At 42.9% G+C, this 16,557-nt stretch overlaps 1 protein-coding gene across 1 annotated transcript in view; it reads left to right on the forward strand.

Annotated features, from left to right (window-relative positions):
- ADARB2 (adenosine deaminase RNA specific B2 (inactive)) overlaps positions 1-16,557 on the forward strand; it is a 305,220-nt gene that overhangs the window by 266,672 nt on the left and 21,991 nt on the right. Inside the window, exon 6 of the mRNA XM_032708225.1 lies at positions 1,013-1,164. Coding sequence (XP_032564116.1) covers positions 1,013-1,164 — 152 coding nt within the window. The remainder of the gene's footprint in view (positions 1-1,012; positions 1,165-16,557) is intronic.

The raw sequence follows: 16,557 nt of genomic DNA on the forward strand, positions 1-16,557 counted from the left end.
AAGACCCCTGCATTTCTGAGGGAAGGACCAGGCCATCAGACAGAAAGAAGTCTCATCATAATTTCACTAATCACATTTTCACCTTCAGAATTGCAATCATGACCATCACCCAAATGTACATATTAGAGGCAGCTGCCTGTCAGAGAAATCACCCATATCTTCCCAAATGTAACCCATCGGAGGACAGTGGCAAAGCCTTAATGCTCTGCTATTGCTGCAAACGGCAGGACTGGGAGGGTTTGGCCTCCCGGGCAGCTGTTGCTGATGGAATATGTGCACTGTATCCCCATCTAGCTGCTGAACCACTGCAAAGATAAAAGCTTCAGCTTAATAAGTATCTCTTTCAACTCAGCTGAGAAAAGCCCACTCAAGTTTTGTCCTCATTTCTCGGGATGGTTTTTGATTTCCAAAAATGCAGAGACCAAGAGGACACAGCTGGCCTAGGTGGAGCACTTGTAGGTGGCTCTGGTAGAATGGGGGAAAAGAGCAACACCTGGGGAGCAGGGAGGGCTGGCAGTGGTCATAAAATCTGGGTGCTTCATCAGAGGCCCTTTTTGGTGGAACATATAAACACATATCTTGGCTGCGGTGACTGATGTTAATGGGATCTAAACACGTGCCTCAGCATTGTGATGAGCAGAGCTGATGTGTTCACATGAGAGCCTAAGGCAACTTTTCCTCTTTTTATGCACCAGAACCACTTTAAAATCAATATGTTTATGCATCCCACACATGTAAGGAAGGAGAGTTATCCTTCAAAAATCCACGTTTTATCATTCGAATGTTTTCTAGGTAAGCAAACCAAAAGCACTTCGGCAGTTTTGACCCCCTTTACACATTCCTTCACTTGGAGAAGCTTATTGTTTTCCTCTTGTTGTCACTAGGCAAAATATATGATGCCAGGTGCTAATAAAAACAAACAAACAAGCAGAGGGAGAAAAGGAGAGAGAGCACAGAAACGTTTCTGATTTGGCATGTAACAAATGACCTGGAACCTCTTTTGTGATCATAGCAAACGGCGAGAAGACTGGGAGCGATCAATCTTCGTGCGATTAAAAGAAGGAGGCTACAGGCTGCGGGAGAACATCCTGTTCCATCTGTACGTGAGCACTTCACCCTGCGGAGATGCGCGCCTCAACTCCCCCTACGAAATCACAACCGACTGTAAGGAAAAAGCATCTTCCCTCTTCTTTTGGTGTGGGCTTTGTCTTTTTTTTTTTTTTTTTTAAGATCAGTCTTTCTCTCTCTCTTTGTTTGCTGGCAGAAAGCGTTTTGCTTGAGAGCAAAAACACTACTAGGAGTTCTGGGGAGGGGGCGTGGGTGTCTGTAGAACTAGTGCTTGGTCCCATGTGCTGGGGCAGCCAGGGTGTGCAGGGAAAATCAGAGCTGGGCAAGGCAGCGGGAGACTGCTCTGCACTCCTGAGGCTCAGTGGTTCTGCTAGGGAATACATCCCCAATAGCCTGCATTTCCTGCTAGGAGGTGTAACCCTAACAGTAAACAAATGCCTTCCTATGATGAAAGAAATCCTTGAAGCCACGGCCATAGGCTGGGCTAGAGGATCAAGACTCTAGCTGGAGATGCACAGACTCTTCTCAGGGTTCACACAGTATGTGCAGTTTGAAGGGCTGCATCTACAATAAAGCAGTGCTGTCTGGGCTGCAGCTGCTGGAGTAGAGTAATGAGATGGTATGATATGATAAGATGTGTTGTGATATGATATGATATAGCACATCTATAGTGTTGATTGATGGTCAGACTCTCTCCAAATACTACCCGCACTTGCAGTGATTAATGTAAAAACCCTTATGGAAAGGATCCTTCCCGGGCCATCCTGCCTGTCAAATCGACTGCACAGTCACTGCATGGCAGATGGGCTAGTTGGAGTCCACCAGGTCAGCCTTGGAGTCCCTAGACCCATACCTATGGCATTTAAGCAAAAACACAGTTTTTCAGGAATTTCACCTCTAGAGGTGATCCTGCAAATGAGGCAAATAAAACAGGTCTTGAGCCAGTGTGTGCCACCAACAAACCTGCAGAGCTTGTTGTCCATGAAGACACATCCCGTCTCCACCATATGACCCAGCACTCTCACCTCATCACTCTCCCAGACATGCATGTCTCTGTCATTGCCCTGCCACGGCAGAGGCATGTCCTTGTTGCATTCCCACTGCACCACCTTTGCCCCTGCCTAGCCACAGGGAATGCCCCCAACAAGGGACAGGGGACTCCAGGGGTCTGTGACTTTTTTATCACACATCTGTCACCCCATGATCAAATACACAAGGTGAAAGGTACACTCTTATCTCTGCCCTTAGGTATTGCTTCTCATACATGCATTTTACAGTGCTGCAAAATCCACAGTGCTGGATGCCAAATGTACACATGAGAAATAGTCCTTGCCCTGACTACCTTGAATGTGAAGCAGAAAAGAGAGAAGAAAAGATGGAGGAGGAAGCACAGGCATGGGAATGTAAAATTAGACAGAAGAATAGATGGAGGAGGAAGCACAGGCATGGGAATGTAAAATTAATCATCCAAGGTCACACAACGACCTCACCTCCTCACAGGCAAATCCATCAGATGGTAGTTTCATTCCTTTCTGAATTCGTATTTGTATAAGTTATTTATTAAGGATTAGGTATTATTCTACCCAGACTGGAATCTTTTTTTCATGTGTGAAACATGGGGCAAGAAAGCAGAACTCGCCTATTCAGGAAGGAAATGCATTTCCTTGCCTAACATGATTTCTACATTCTATCAGCAGGGTTTATAAAATGAAGGAAAGCAACTAAATGCCTAAAAGGTAAAAAGCACATTGACAAATTCCTGATCAGGTAACAAAATGAGAAGACATAGCAACATCTTAAAAAAAATTAAAAATAAAAAAGGAAGTGATTATGAATATCAAAAACCAATAGTGATTTTTGGCTTCCCACTTTATGGGTGTATCAAGAGATATCTAAAAAAGCTTTTTGTTTGGTTAAAGGCCCTCATGTTTTCCAGAAGGCAGGCTTCCTAGGATGCTCTTTTCTTGACATCACAAGTGGAAGCACCAAAATCTGTACTTATTTTTAAAATGTGGTCCATTCTCAAGAACCTTTAAACAGCCTTCTCGTCAAAGGCTGTCCAGGCTTGATTCTGCTCGTCCATGCATGACAAAACAGGTGCTTTGGGCAGCTGACAACCAGTGCTGGCCATTGATAGGCAGCAGAACCCAGCCCTGCAGGTGAACCCTGCTTGACTCATGGATTGTTTCAAAGAGCACATAAATCTCCCAGCTAATGAGGGAATGCATCTTTAGATAACAATATATACAAGAAGCTGTGTTTAAAAATATATACTCACCCCATACTTGACACACACAGTAAGCACTAAACTTGTAGATAATCACAAAAATACTTTTTCTGTTGGTTATTACACCAACTATTGTCCTGATGCAGAAGCTGAGGCAGAAAGGGCTGTGTGGCTTAGCCAAGGTTACACGGTGATTCAGTAGTGTCACATCAGGTTCGTAATTCACTCTTTTAAACAGATCCCTCTACCTTTGTCCTGTGCTCTTAAAATAATTTACCACTGTGTAGAAAGCCATCCTGCCAAAAGCTGTCCTTCAGTGAGATAAGCATTTCATTTTAGCTCACATTATCCCAGAGACATCTGGGAAGATAAGTATTTTATAATGTTTATCATTCAGATCTTTTCTTTTTTTTTTTTCCTAAAGAAATAACCTTTCTTTCATCCAGTAATGACAAGAAACTCCAGATGAATGCTGTTTCATTTCTTAAACAACAAAGAAGCCTCTCCTAGAGCTAGCACAGCCATCAAACATTACAGATTATTCTCTAAAGATGCATTAACATTTAAAAACAGTGTCTCGCCATGTGGTTTCTGGTTTTGAGAAGGAATATGATAAGCCTTTATCAATATAAGAAGTAAGTAAAATCCACTTCTCAAATCTCCTTCCAAAAATTTCCTATTATCCACCGTGTCTTTCCAGCACCCTCAGGGAGGCCACACATTTCCTTCTTATGAGCTTTGTTCTGGTAAGGGAGAGGTAAGCTAGCATGCATTTGAAACCCAGTTTACTTCTTACCAAATAGAGGAGGGTACCAAGTTAGTGGCATGTGTAAAAGTCTGCCCTTCCCATGGTTCATGTGAACAGCTGCAACGCAGAAGAGAGGTCCAGGGAGCCCACACCATGTCAGTCTCATGCAGGAAGGTAGGAGATTAGGAACAAAGAGGTAAAATCTCACTTTGATTTGCAGAGATGGCCTTCTTGGATCTGTCAGTAAGATGACTCGTTTGTTAACGAGTGACCTCCTGAGGCAGCTCTAAAAGAGAGACAAAATCCAATTGGACCAGGGCTGCTCTGAGCATGGAGGGGGTTTATATCTCTTTTTTGGTGCCTGTAAGTCAAGAGGTTGGAAAAACTTACAGGGGGAACCAAGTGAAGTCAAAGCTTTGAAAGAATGTACAATTTGAAAGAGTAGAGGAGGAGGCTGAGAGGAGAGGGGCAGGAGCTGGCTGGTGAGAGCAGGACAGGAGACTAGCCAGGGTCAGTGGTGTTGCAGGAATAGGAGGCTGGGAAACGCCAGAGGAGTTTCAGATGGTTGTGAGAATTCTTACGGGTTTGTTCTGGCTTGTTCTCTCCAGTCAGTCTCCTTCCCAAGAATTTTTTCATTATTTTCCAAGGTCAACCTCAAGGTCGTAGCACAGCTATATGGCAAAAAAGCAGCATGTTCACAGTGTTCTCACACACTCAGTTTCTGCCCCTGCTTCAGTTAAGTGCTGCAGGACAGAAAGCCTGGCACATCTCCCTTTCTGGTACCTTCTCCTTTTGTGTACCTCTGAGCAAGGTGTGCCTGGATTTCTGGCTTCTCCCAAGGACAATATCATGGCACCAAGTTAACATGGGTTTCCTGAAGGTTCTAAGGGGGCTGATGTTTCCCATTACAGCTCACGAGGTGGAGCCCTGGGGGCAGCTAGCCCTGTAGTATTAGTTGCATATTTTACACTTTCTCCTAAATCTAGGTCAAGCCACAGAATAATCAAGCCCTTGATTTGCTAAAGCACCTTCCTAGGTAATTTAGTGGTTCTTGACTTATTGGCTTTTTTTAAGCCTCTTGAAAAGCAAAATGAATTGCTTGAAAAACTGAGCTAAAAAGCCCTCTGCTTCCCCACTCCTCCTTCCCTGGCAGGATTTTACCTCATTGTCCATCTTTTTTCTAGAGATGCACTCTCTCTTTTTCACTACATGAATTGCCAAAGAGACAAACAGAGTCTGCCCCAGGGCTTGTCTCAGTTCTTCTCCCCTGGGCTGCTTTTCTATCTCTTGCTAACATGCTGTATTGCCTTGTGCCATTGACTCCTCGATAGCCCAGCTCCTGTTTTATCCCACACTCCCTTTAGGTCTGAAACACACCATTGCATCTGCTCCACATGGGGTCTTCCTCCTGCTTGTCTATTAACCTACAGCTGTGCTGAAGCTCTCATGCACACACATTTGACAGAGCTCTCATCTAAGCAGGATCCACTTGCAACCACGTGAGCCAGATCATTGCCTTAGTAGGTGATGTGATGAGATGTGCACTGCAGTTTTCAGAGAGTGGGGAAGCTGAAGAGTACCCAGGAAAACAAGTTTGTGCTCTCTATTTCAAGTGTGCTTTCACTGTGCAAACCTGTGCTTTCCCTGCTTGCCAGCTGGCTGCTGGATTTTCCATTCCATTCTCAGAAAACATGCTCTCTGTTAACCCCCAAATCCAGGGCTGCCTTGAAGGGTTGCCCTGCTCATACCAGTAACTCAGCACTCTGTGTTCAAATAGGGCTGACCTAGAATTGCATCACTGTATGATCCTCAGATCAGATAGCCTGAGCAGACTGGATGGGCAGAGACAGATCCAAACTGAGGCCATCTAAGCAGCCTGTCCATCTCCAAGAGATGGACACAAATTATCTCCCACAACTGTCAGGAGACTGTCAACCCCAGAGCCCAGAATTCAGGGTCCTGTAGGCAGATATCAGGATGGAAATACAATGAGGATGTTTATGGCAGCAACTGAGCTAGTATTACTCCCAAAACCATTGGGTTTGTTGAACATCTCTGGATTTGCAAGGGAAAGAAATCTTTGCCTTCCTTTTGTCAGTCCTATATTTTGTTTAAATGGACAAATTATGTTCTCGTGAGTAGATAGTAAAGGGGGAAAGCATTTCAAGAAGAACCATCTAGTTAACTCAGGGAGCTGAAAAGAAATTAGATACATGTAACTACAAAAAAATTCAGGTTCTAGCAGATTGATATACTTCCCTGTTGCAAAAATCAAGGGTAACCATAGGTCATCCCTTGGATTTGGACACTATTATTTTTTTCCATTGTACGAATGCTCCCGGGTATCACATCTCTCTGTCACAGCTGTTGGCCTGCTGCAGCTTGGGAGACCATCTTGGAAATTCGTAGCTATTCACTGCATGGAGCACCTTCCTCCTAGGCTGTAAAGTTGATTTTATGCTGATGAATAGCCCATCTGTGGAACTGGGATGAAGGTGCATTATTTTCCTATTTTTCATATGACTGAGCAGAACAATACCTCGGGGGATCTCAGAACAAAATTATCACAGAGAGCCATGCCCAGAAGTAACACGAAAGAAAAAAAAAATGCATGCAACACTGTAGGCTGTAGTGCTGAATACTGCCTCGGGAGAAATAATCCTAGTGCTGGATGAATTATTGCGGTCAGCCCAGATCGCTTTGTCATGTAAAGGATGCTGCAGAAATTGCAGATACAGCATGAGGTTGTTGGATTACTTCAGAGGCTAGGGAATTGGTTTTAAAGAAAGTGGAAGGAAATTGTCCTTTCACTTCATCAAGGCTGGACTGGGATGTATACAAAAGGTTTGGGTTCAGGTGTAAACCCTTTGTCAGACTCCTTTAAGACCAAGTTCTGTGGAAGCAATGGCCCATTCCTGCTTGTGCTGCTGACACAGCCTCAATTTTCCTAAGTAAATACAGAGGGAATGCAACTATATTCTACAGTTAACTACAAGCTGGTCTGTCAAGAGATTGTGTCCCTTCTCAGGACTGTTAGCAGGCATTGGTGTTGTATGTAATTGCTCTGTTTTCTAACTCAATCCTCCCAGGCTGCTGAAATGCTGTTTCAGTGCGACTGCTTTCACTCAAGTTAACTTGGTAGGGAAAGCATGGTCTCAGGACAGTAGCCTCTGGTGAATTCGTTTCACCACTTACACACATCACCACATCGTGGCTGGGAGCAGAGGTGAAGTGTGCTCCTGCCAGGATGGGCAAAGAGCACAGCAGAGCCCAGTCTGGATGTAGTGGTCCTCTGACCCCCCAAGCACTGAGGGTCTGAGCAATGGTTGGATTTAGCTCAGGGCTTCCCAGGTATGGAGGTGGTACTGCATGTAGCCAAGCTCAAAGATTTCTTCCCAGCATCTAAAATAAGTCCACACTGGGACTACAGGGGAGCCACCTTTTTCTGGGGAAGGTGGACAAAGGGATCTCAGGAGAAGGAAGTGTGGCTGAGAGGGATCAGTGGGACTCTGGAACAGGAGGGCCACAACAACGATGGAAAAGTTTGAGGGAAGGTGGGTCTGTGATGTTCAGCTGTGATAAGGAAGTGGGCGAGAGACAGCAACATAAAGCCTGTGTGGGGACTCTTCAAGATGAGTGGAGCCCCTCTGCTTCTTCCAATGCACAACACCCACACAGGACCTGCAGGCACTGGTTTGAGCCATCTTCAGCACTGCAAGAAGCTTTTCCTCCCCCAGCATCTCCTACTCACTCTCTGCTCATCCACTGCTGCAGAGAAGATAGAGAATGAAAAAGGTGGAAAGATTCATGTCAGGGGTACTAGAATGGAGATGGTGACTGGGCCAAGCTCTCAGCTGTGAACTCTGCAGCCCTTCGGATGCCCCCTGAGGGGAAAGCTGCAGAAGAAGCAGCTGTTGCATCTCAGTGCTCAGATGTACCCATTGCTCAGAGTAGCAGTGCCAAAAGGTCTGGAAAACCCATCAGTTTGGGTAATCCAAAGGAGAGGTCCGATGCCCTACATGACCTGCCCTGATAAACCTTTTGCCAGTCATTAGGGTCAGCTCTAGCCCCTAAACCTGACAGAGAGACCAGCAGTCTCCAGGCTTAGGAGAGCTATGAAAGCACTTACAGTTTTATTCGTTGGTATTCCAGGCTAGAGCCTGGAATACACCTCAGAAAGAGGCTCTCATTTTGCTACGCTGGAAGTCCTGAAGCTTTCAGTGTCAATTAATCAACCTGTGAAAGTTGTTCTTGCTTTATATTCCATTATTAATCTCCACTAGGTTGGGTAGTTAGGTGGAGTTTTGCTAAAACTGACTAGTGAATAACCACTTCATGGACAATTTTCAGGTCTCAAAATACTGACTGGCTGGAAAGAAATCAAAACCTCTCAGGCAAATTTTTTTAAAAAAATAATTGTGTGAAATTGGGATCTCATCTTTTATGTCTCCTGGTCATCAGCACAGTAACAAGGGGTAGAAAAACCCTATTTCATTTCCTCTTGTGCCTAGTTCAGGGTGAGCTTTTTCATTCAAGGCCACTTAGAATCAAATAAAAGCTTGAATCTGTGTCTCCCAAGTCGTGGATCAGTGAATTCCCTATCAGCTGAGCTAGACAACTCCCTTTCTTCAGTCTCTGTTATAAAACTTTGTCATAACTGACATATCATGAGAAAACCCTTTGCCTTTGACAATGCACTGAAAATGTCCCAATTCCTTCTGCTTGTGATATTCTTGGATGCTTTTGCTTTATTTGGGTTTTGTTGTTTCATGGGGAGTTTTAAAGTAGAAAGTAAGATTTTTAGAAGTATATGTCAGTGCAGGAAAAGAGAAAAAATATGCTGAAAAGTATGGATTTCTCAGAGCCAACACTGGCCACATCTTAGAAAAGCTTTCATGTAAAGCAAAATGTGTTTGCTAGGATTCAGAAAAACAGGTTTCCACAGCTATAATCAGATCCTAATTTTAACAGAATGCTTGAATCGCCAAAGGGCATTGCACTGTATTTATTGATTCTGCTTTGTTATGGGTTTTGCTGCTTTGTTAAACACTGCATTTGGATGCATTGTGCAGATGTGATAAAAAGGCTACATTAATCAGCAAAAGACCATGCCTGAGAAGTTTTCAGAATAATAGTAGAATATTTCACTAAGAAAAGCTCTTTATCCCTGAATTTGTCCAGGACAAGTAATAGTTGTGTCTGAGGTTCTCCAGGGTCCTCTGCAGCAGGGACAAAGAGACAACATGCTCCTGGATATGGCTTCCTCCTTTCCACCCCCAACATCCCATAGCCTGCTACAGATATGCACCTACTGAAGGCACATATTTTGTGAGGAAAATATCAAACCATAGTGCAGAAAAATCTCTGTAGGCAAAAACTACACCCACTCGGATCTAATTTAGTCTAATTTACCCTTCCACTGAGTTGGAATCACAGGTAAAATTCATAAGCTGAGTTTTATAAAGGTTTTCAGGCAACTCCATGTCCGGTTAAGATCTCTGTGAGACTTCTGGAAGTCCCTAGACTCCTGGGGAATTTCTCAGAGAGAAATTCTTAGGAGAAAAATCTGAAGACATCTGCATAAAAGCAACAAACAATTTAATTCTAACTAGGACTCTGCTAGCTGCCTTCTCTAGCCAGCCTTGAGCAACTCACCTCATCCTGGTAATTTATATTTCTATCCTTTTAAAATGGGAATAAAAGGTATCCAGCTATCACAGCTCTGAGAATGGGTAATTAATGCTCAGAGTAGAATATTGAAATGGAAAGTACTATATATTCTAAGCACTATTATAACATTATTCAGAATAATTTAGTAACTATAATCTATAGATTTTTAAGCCCAACAGGGACCATTTCCTGATGAACTAGGTTTAATTTCTTCAGCCAGACACCATAGGACTCTACAGCTCCTCCAGAAGCTGAACTAGAATATATCATGCAACTAGATGCATCAGGAACCACAGCCTCTCTAGACTCATACCAACCATATGGTGGCTGAAAATTATTGACAGGTTGATGTCGTTTCTGTCTCATGGTGTTCATTTTCTGGTTTCATATTTCATTGACTTCTTTTACAACATTTTTCTTAAATCACTCTTGAAGATTTCAATTTCACAACAACAACAAAATCCCAAAGCCACATGAATAACAGCATGTTTTGTTGATAAAAGAAAGAGGGTTATGATGAATAACACATTATGTTTGTGTAAACTTTTTGATTAAAACATGGCAGGGGAGAGAATTGTCACCAAATGGGCAATTCCAGTGATCTTGATACATTTTTCACACAAAGTATTTTTAAAAGACAAAGTCTAACTTTAAGAGAAAACCTTTTTCATTAACAAAAAAAAAATACAGCGATGCATAGCTTAGGACATAGGTGAACAATTGGTCCCCTGTGGCCTCCAACTGATGCAGGATGTCTCTCTCCACATGGAGCCTCCAGCCACTGCCCTGGCTTTGATTAGCTGCTGACCTGGGAACCAGTAGCATCTCTCCACTCTGTCAAAGATGAGCTGGTCATTGCTGGAGACCAGCTAATGTGCCTCTGTGACTGGTGACAAGGCTTATGAAAGCTTCAGAGGTAGAAGTCTTCTCCATTACAGAGTTCACAGCACCTGTGCAGCCCTTTGCCAGATCTCCAGACTTTCCTCTGTGGGAGCAGCTGCACTTCCAAAGCAATGGCATGGCATATCTGATTTTAGATGAGAGAAGCAATTAGTAATTAAAAATAATCATCTTGAAGTGTTTGAGTTGCACTTTCCTTGATTGCCACATGCACAGAATCTTAATTCTGCTGATAAATCTTCTACTTTTGGCTTCAACATACTAATGCTTTTCTACTCCACAGCAGGCTGGAGTCCACAGCCTGGATTTGTGGGTGGCACGAAGGTTCTCCCTGATGCCTGACCCAGTATGCTCATTCCTCCTTGCCTGGAACAGTTATTTATAACTCTTATATGAAGCTGTGCATGACTTTGCTGCCAACACGTGCTTTTAATGTGAATTTTAACTAGTTACTCACATTTGAATCCCAGGATTCCTCAAAGACAAACATTATAGAAAACCTATTTGTAGGGTACATGTTTTGAGCTATTTCTTAGATTTTTTCTTTTGTCCCCTGGAGGGATTAAAGCTTGCTGGGAGTCCAGGGCTTACTTAGAAGTTAGTCCAGTGGTAAAATGGGTTTCATGTGTTAAAGTGTCATTCTCTACTCTAGCAGTTAACTCAATAAAGGTATTTTGGCACTTCTCCCTAGGATGAGCTTTCAATACATTTCATATTAGTCTACAAAAATAATAAAAATTCACTGTAAATTGCTGTGTCATCTGAACAGATGAAATTTTGCCCCTCAGTGATCATATATGGAAGCATTTTGATGGACCAAAATGAAGAGTTTTCATAAAAAACACCACTGACATACTTTAACATGTTGGAATGGCATTCTTACACCTTCCTACAGTTACTGTCTCTAACACCACAGTTCAATCCAAAAATCATAATTTAATTAATAGGTACTTAAAACAGATGAGGATAAATAATGCAGTCATTTCCTTCATGTTCTTCTGCATTCAAACCTCAAATTTTTCCCTTCATTGGTTCTTCTGGATTAAATGCCACATATTGATAACCTATGAATGGAAAAATTGCTTTTGCTTTTATACCTCGTCAGTACATCACTTGAAACTATTGGCAGATGAAAAATTATGGAAGAAGTAGAAAGACTGAAAACTGTTATTTGAAGATTAAGAATAGATTGAAGATAAAGAGCAAGAATAATATGCCAAAGGTAACATCATTTATCAGATGGCAGATTTTATCAAGGTAAGGACTGCTGTCAAAAGACAGTATTTCAGCAAGGAAAGATACAGGAAGGAGAGAAAAGGTAAAGAAGTTCAATTTGAATTGTTAATTTCAGTTCAAAAAATTACAGGTGTCCCAGGTTTTGTAACATTCTCAGATGAAGTATATATTCAGCATTTGTGTTTGTATATAGGGCCTAATGATGAGGTCCAACACGTCAATCTGAACTGAACTCTGCTACAACATGGTAGGCAGCACATGACTCTGGGAGCAGGCAAATTCCTCCTGGGACTGCATTCAGATCCAGTAGACCTCATGGCTTATATTTAAAAGTCTCATCTAGACTTTAAGGGATTCATCTCAACATAGTTTTAGCCCATTTAACCTGGGCAAGACAGGTGCTTGTGTTCCCTCCTGGGAAGGGCACATCCCTGCGCTCACCACAGAGGCAGCTCCGCAGGCCCTCAGACAAGGCCACTGCTTTTCCCTGTCCAGCCCTCCGTGTGATGAATCCTACCCTCAGAAGCCACAATTCAGCTTTGCATGTTGTGAGATTGCCTATTCTTTTTTCCTTAAATTCAGACTTCTTTCAGAATACCCCTTAAGTTTCTTGCTTCCAAACCTGGCCCATGGCATTTTAGGGTGGCTCTGTGCTGGTCACTAAGCACAGCACAGCAGTGATTTATCTGACCAGCCAGCCCTCCCAGCAGAGGAGGCACACCCAAAGTGTTTTCTGTGCCACGATTCTCACTTCAACACCTCCAGAAACAGTAATATTGCACATTTATTCAGCACCTGGTTGAGGAAAGTGCATCTCTAATAACCACCAAAATACAAAGGCAGTCAGATGTTAGCATTTTTCTTTCCACCCCTTTATCTCAAACTGCTCTAAGGATGCTTTATAAACCATGCTGAGGAATGGAGGGTCAACCATGGAAAAAAAAATGCAAGATAGGCTGTTTTATTTCTTCCTTCCTGAGGAGAGAACAGCCTCCATTGAAGCGGGGAAACAGAAAATGAACATCTGAGGCAGTCATGCAAAATTTCAGACAGAGTGTGATTCTGTTTAATCACCTTCCATTTCCTCTTCACTCTTTAACTAAATAATAAATATGGAGTGGCTTTTTTCATTACCATGTAAGCCATAACTGGTCCTGGAGAAAATACCAAAATAAGGGGTGAGCCTTGAAATCAGTGGGTTTCACTGATTTTAAATACAAGACACCTGTGTACATTTCTAATCCAATAATTAATAATCCAGCACCTTTTTATTTTAGGAACTCTCAGGAGTAATTTCCACATCTGAGTGTAGCACACATCGTAAATCCACTCCAAATGATTTTTAAATTTGTCCTTTCCAATTCCGGCTTGAATTGACATTTTGTTCTGGTTGAAGTGGCATCCACAGACACCTTCTCCCCTGCAATTAGTTGAGATTAAGCAGTTGGAGAACCAGCACAGCAAAGATCAGAAGTGCTTATAGTCACTGATGCTTTGATCGTACTGAACAGCAGAACAGCAGTAGACTGTAGTTTGTGACTTTAAAATGCATAAATAAATACATGTCTGAGACTGCTTTAAAATACCCATGTGCCAGAAAGTGGACTGCATTTTTTACTGCTGTCATGTAGCTTATGTGCTGGACTCTCTCTGCAGCTTCAGTGCAAAACTTAGAGCCTCATCTTTTCCTTTGTTCAATATTTATATCTTCCTGTGCTACTTAACTCAGTGTGCTCCAATTGCGGATCTGGATTTATTTAATCACTGGCAATCTGAAAGTGCTCAGAGCTTTGGGTTATTAGTGTTTTATATAAATGCCACAGATAATCTTTTGGAGCATGCATGCCAACTATCCCAGCAATGCGAGCAGCCTGAGACAGGCGGTACGGCACGAGGTTTTAATCACACCCTATTCGTTGAATTTAATAGCACTGAGCAGCTAAAACCCCTTATCAGAACTGTGGAAGTGTATGCTGGGGTGAGTGGACACTGGCCACAGCTGCCTAAATCCTATCAGCCAATGCCCTCTGCTCGGATGCACCCTGGGCAGAGCGTGCATGACAGGGAGCAAAGTTTTACACATGGCTGAGTTAATATGATAATTTGGAAACTGAGACGATCAGTGCACTTGCACACACTTCCTTGATGCTTTTAAAAACTTTATTGTTCAGGTTTTGGTACTTGCAGGCCAGGCCCAGAATGCTGTAAGAACCACCATATATGGAGTACTTTGGCTTTTATACTTCCTTTGGTCCTGAGGGAAACCGAGAAGACCAGATAGACGAATGAAAAATTAAATAAGCAGACCCCTACCAAACTCACAGAAGTCTTTCAGATTCCTCTCCCCAAAAATTTTTGGCTTTAAATTCTCCAAGTGCTCAAAAATTGTTTGCAGAGCTGCTGCTATTTCTTCTCCTGAACTGGTTCCTCATCTCTATCAGCATATTGTGGGACGCTTTGCCCCTCACTTAGGTAACACTTATATAGTGAAATCAAAGTTACATAAATGATGGGCTGCTCATATTATACTGCAATGGGTAGAATTCCCTAGCAGTTACATGTCCTTTTGCATGTATGTGAAATGTGTGTGTATCAATATGGTGAACTGCCCAAAAAAGAGAGTAATCTAAGACATCAAGGCACCTACAGGGGAGGGTCAGAGCAGGAGTGAGGAAGTGAGAAGAATGTAGAGAGATGGGAAATGGAGACAGAAAAGTGTAACAAGAGAAAATATTTTTCTTTTTAAAAAATGGAGAAAGAAAGACTAAAAATTCATTTTATCCTGGAGGGTTTCCAGCAGGCAGACTCCTGTGGTAGATCTTTACTGAAAGAATAGCATCTGTTTTTCATAAATAGTTGTTGAGCAGTACCTTTAAATGAATTTGCATAAGAAGGAAGCATCATTATCTTCATTATACCTGTGGGAAAGCTTAGGAAAAGAGAACTTATTTGCTTAGAGTCAAACTTTCTACCAGACAAAACAGCAATAGCCTCTTGAGTCACTCTTCACTGCTTCCCTGGCAGAGATCTAGCTCTGCCCTGCCATCGGTTCGGAGGATGTGCAGACAAAGGCAAAGTGGTTGCGTTATACATTTCTCACTCTTGCTCAGCCAGATGTGTTTACTAAGCAGAAGTGATCACTCTCTACTTTTATTGTCCAGATTTCATGCTACCTTTCTCAAGACTCTGTGGCTTAATAATAAAAAATACTGCTCACCACTGTTTCAAGTTTTTAAAAAATGTTTCCCCACAGAGTCCCAAGAAAAATATGGACCAGTTCCCAGACAGCTAATTCTGTCCAAAGAGCATCCTCTGAATGATACTGCAGTAAGCACCCCAGACAAAAGGGATGTAGAAAGGATCAACACACATGGCCATGAAAGTGGTTTCCTGACAGTGTTGGCACAACCAGGAATTTTGAGAGTAGAGGGATCTAAGACATTTGTGAGACTTTGGCATTTTTGCTTACTGATTTTTTTATTTGCCCATTGGTTCTTCCCGGTTTACCTCATAACTGAAGTTTGAAAATCCACAATACTCCAAGTCTTGTGGTTACTGCAGTGCCTCAGTTTGTGAGGTGCTCTCTGACAGCTGGGCACAAGGACCCTCCACATCCCCTACTGGGACATGGCTGCTGATGGAGATGGCAGTGCAACAACAACTCTTCCTCAAACTCAGACCCTGTAGCAGCACAAACAAACCCTACAGTATCTGCAAATATTTTGGAAATGATGGAGCCTGAGTTTAGGTGGAGAGCAGTTTGGGCCATGGCCAACCAATCTATTGGATATCTGGTCCAGCCCCCTACTGGCATGCACACTCCCATCTTAAATTTTAAAAAATCAGGAAGGAAGTGAAGAGGCAATGATCAACTGGTGGGGGCCCTGCTGCCCGTCTGCTGGCAGGTCACAGCTGATTCTGCTGTTCTACATGTGTTTGCTGCCTCTGCTAATCCCAACAGGCTGAAGCAATTTATTTTTCCATTCCCTTTTTGCAAACCATCCATTGGCAGCAGCCAAAGTCAATCCATTGCTTCCATCAGAGCTCACAGCACAGACAATAGCCATACAAAGCAAAGACAGTACAAAGATGACAGAGGGAAGGAGTGGGTGGTTGGGGATCATGCACAGAGCCAGCTGCTCGTGGTCAGAGGTTCCATCAGCCCACTCTGACACACTGGTGTTACTCAGTGCCAGGAATGCAGGCAGCCCCCGTGGGCCACTGAGGACTGAGGAGCATCACCTTTGGCTGAGGAGCATCACCTCCACAAGCAGAAACCTTCTGGTACAGCTGAGGGGGAAGGCACAGAAAAATACACTGGACAGTTGGAAATATGGGCAAAAGCAGGTCTGTAGAAGCAGATCTCCTTTTCCTTAAACACACAGAAAAGGCCATCATGTACTGTGTTTCGTTATTTTCCTTTGGGCTAGAGGGAAATGGAAAGGTCTGCTTCAGGGAGAAGTTGTCCTCCATCAAAACCCTCTGAGGCTAGGGTGGTGAGCAGACCCATTGGATTTCCTTACTGTTCCTTGCTGTTCTCTTAAAACCCAAATACCCAGGGGTAAAGTAGCAGTGTAAGGAGGGTAAGAGTGATTTTGATAATGAACTTCAGTTTTTCTCTTTTCATAAAAACGAAGGTGAAGTGCTTTTGAAATGTCATTATCTTCTGTACTTACTGCATATCTGCAGGACTCAGTTCCTTGCAGAG

The sequence above is a fragment of the Chiroxiphia lanceolata genome, chromosome 1, assembly GCF_009829145.1.
Source record: "Chiroxiphia lanceolata isolate bChiLan1 chromosome 1, bChiLan1.pri, whole genome shotgun sequence".
Taxonomy (NCBI): Eukaryota; Metazoa; Chordata; class Aves; order Passeriformes; family Pipridae; genus Chiroxiphia; species Chiroxiphia lanceolata.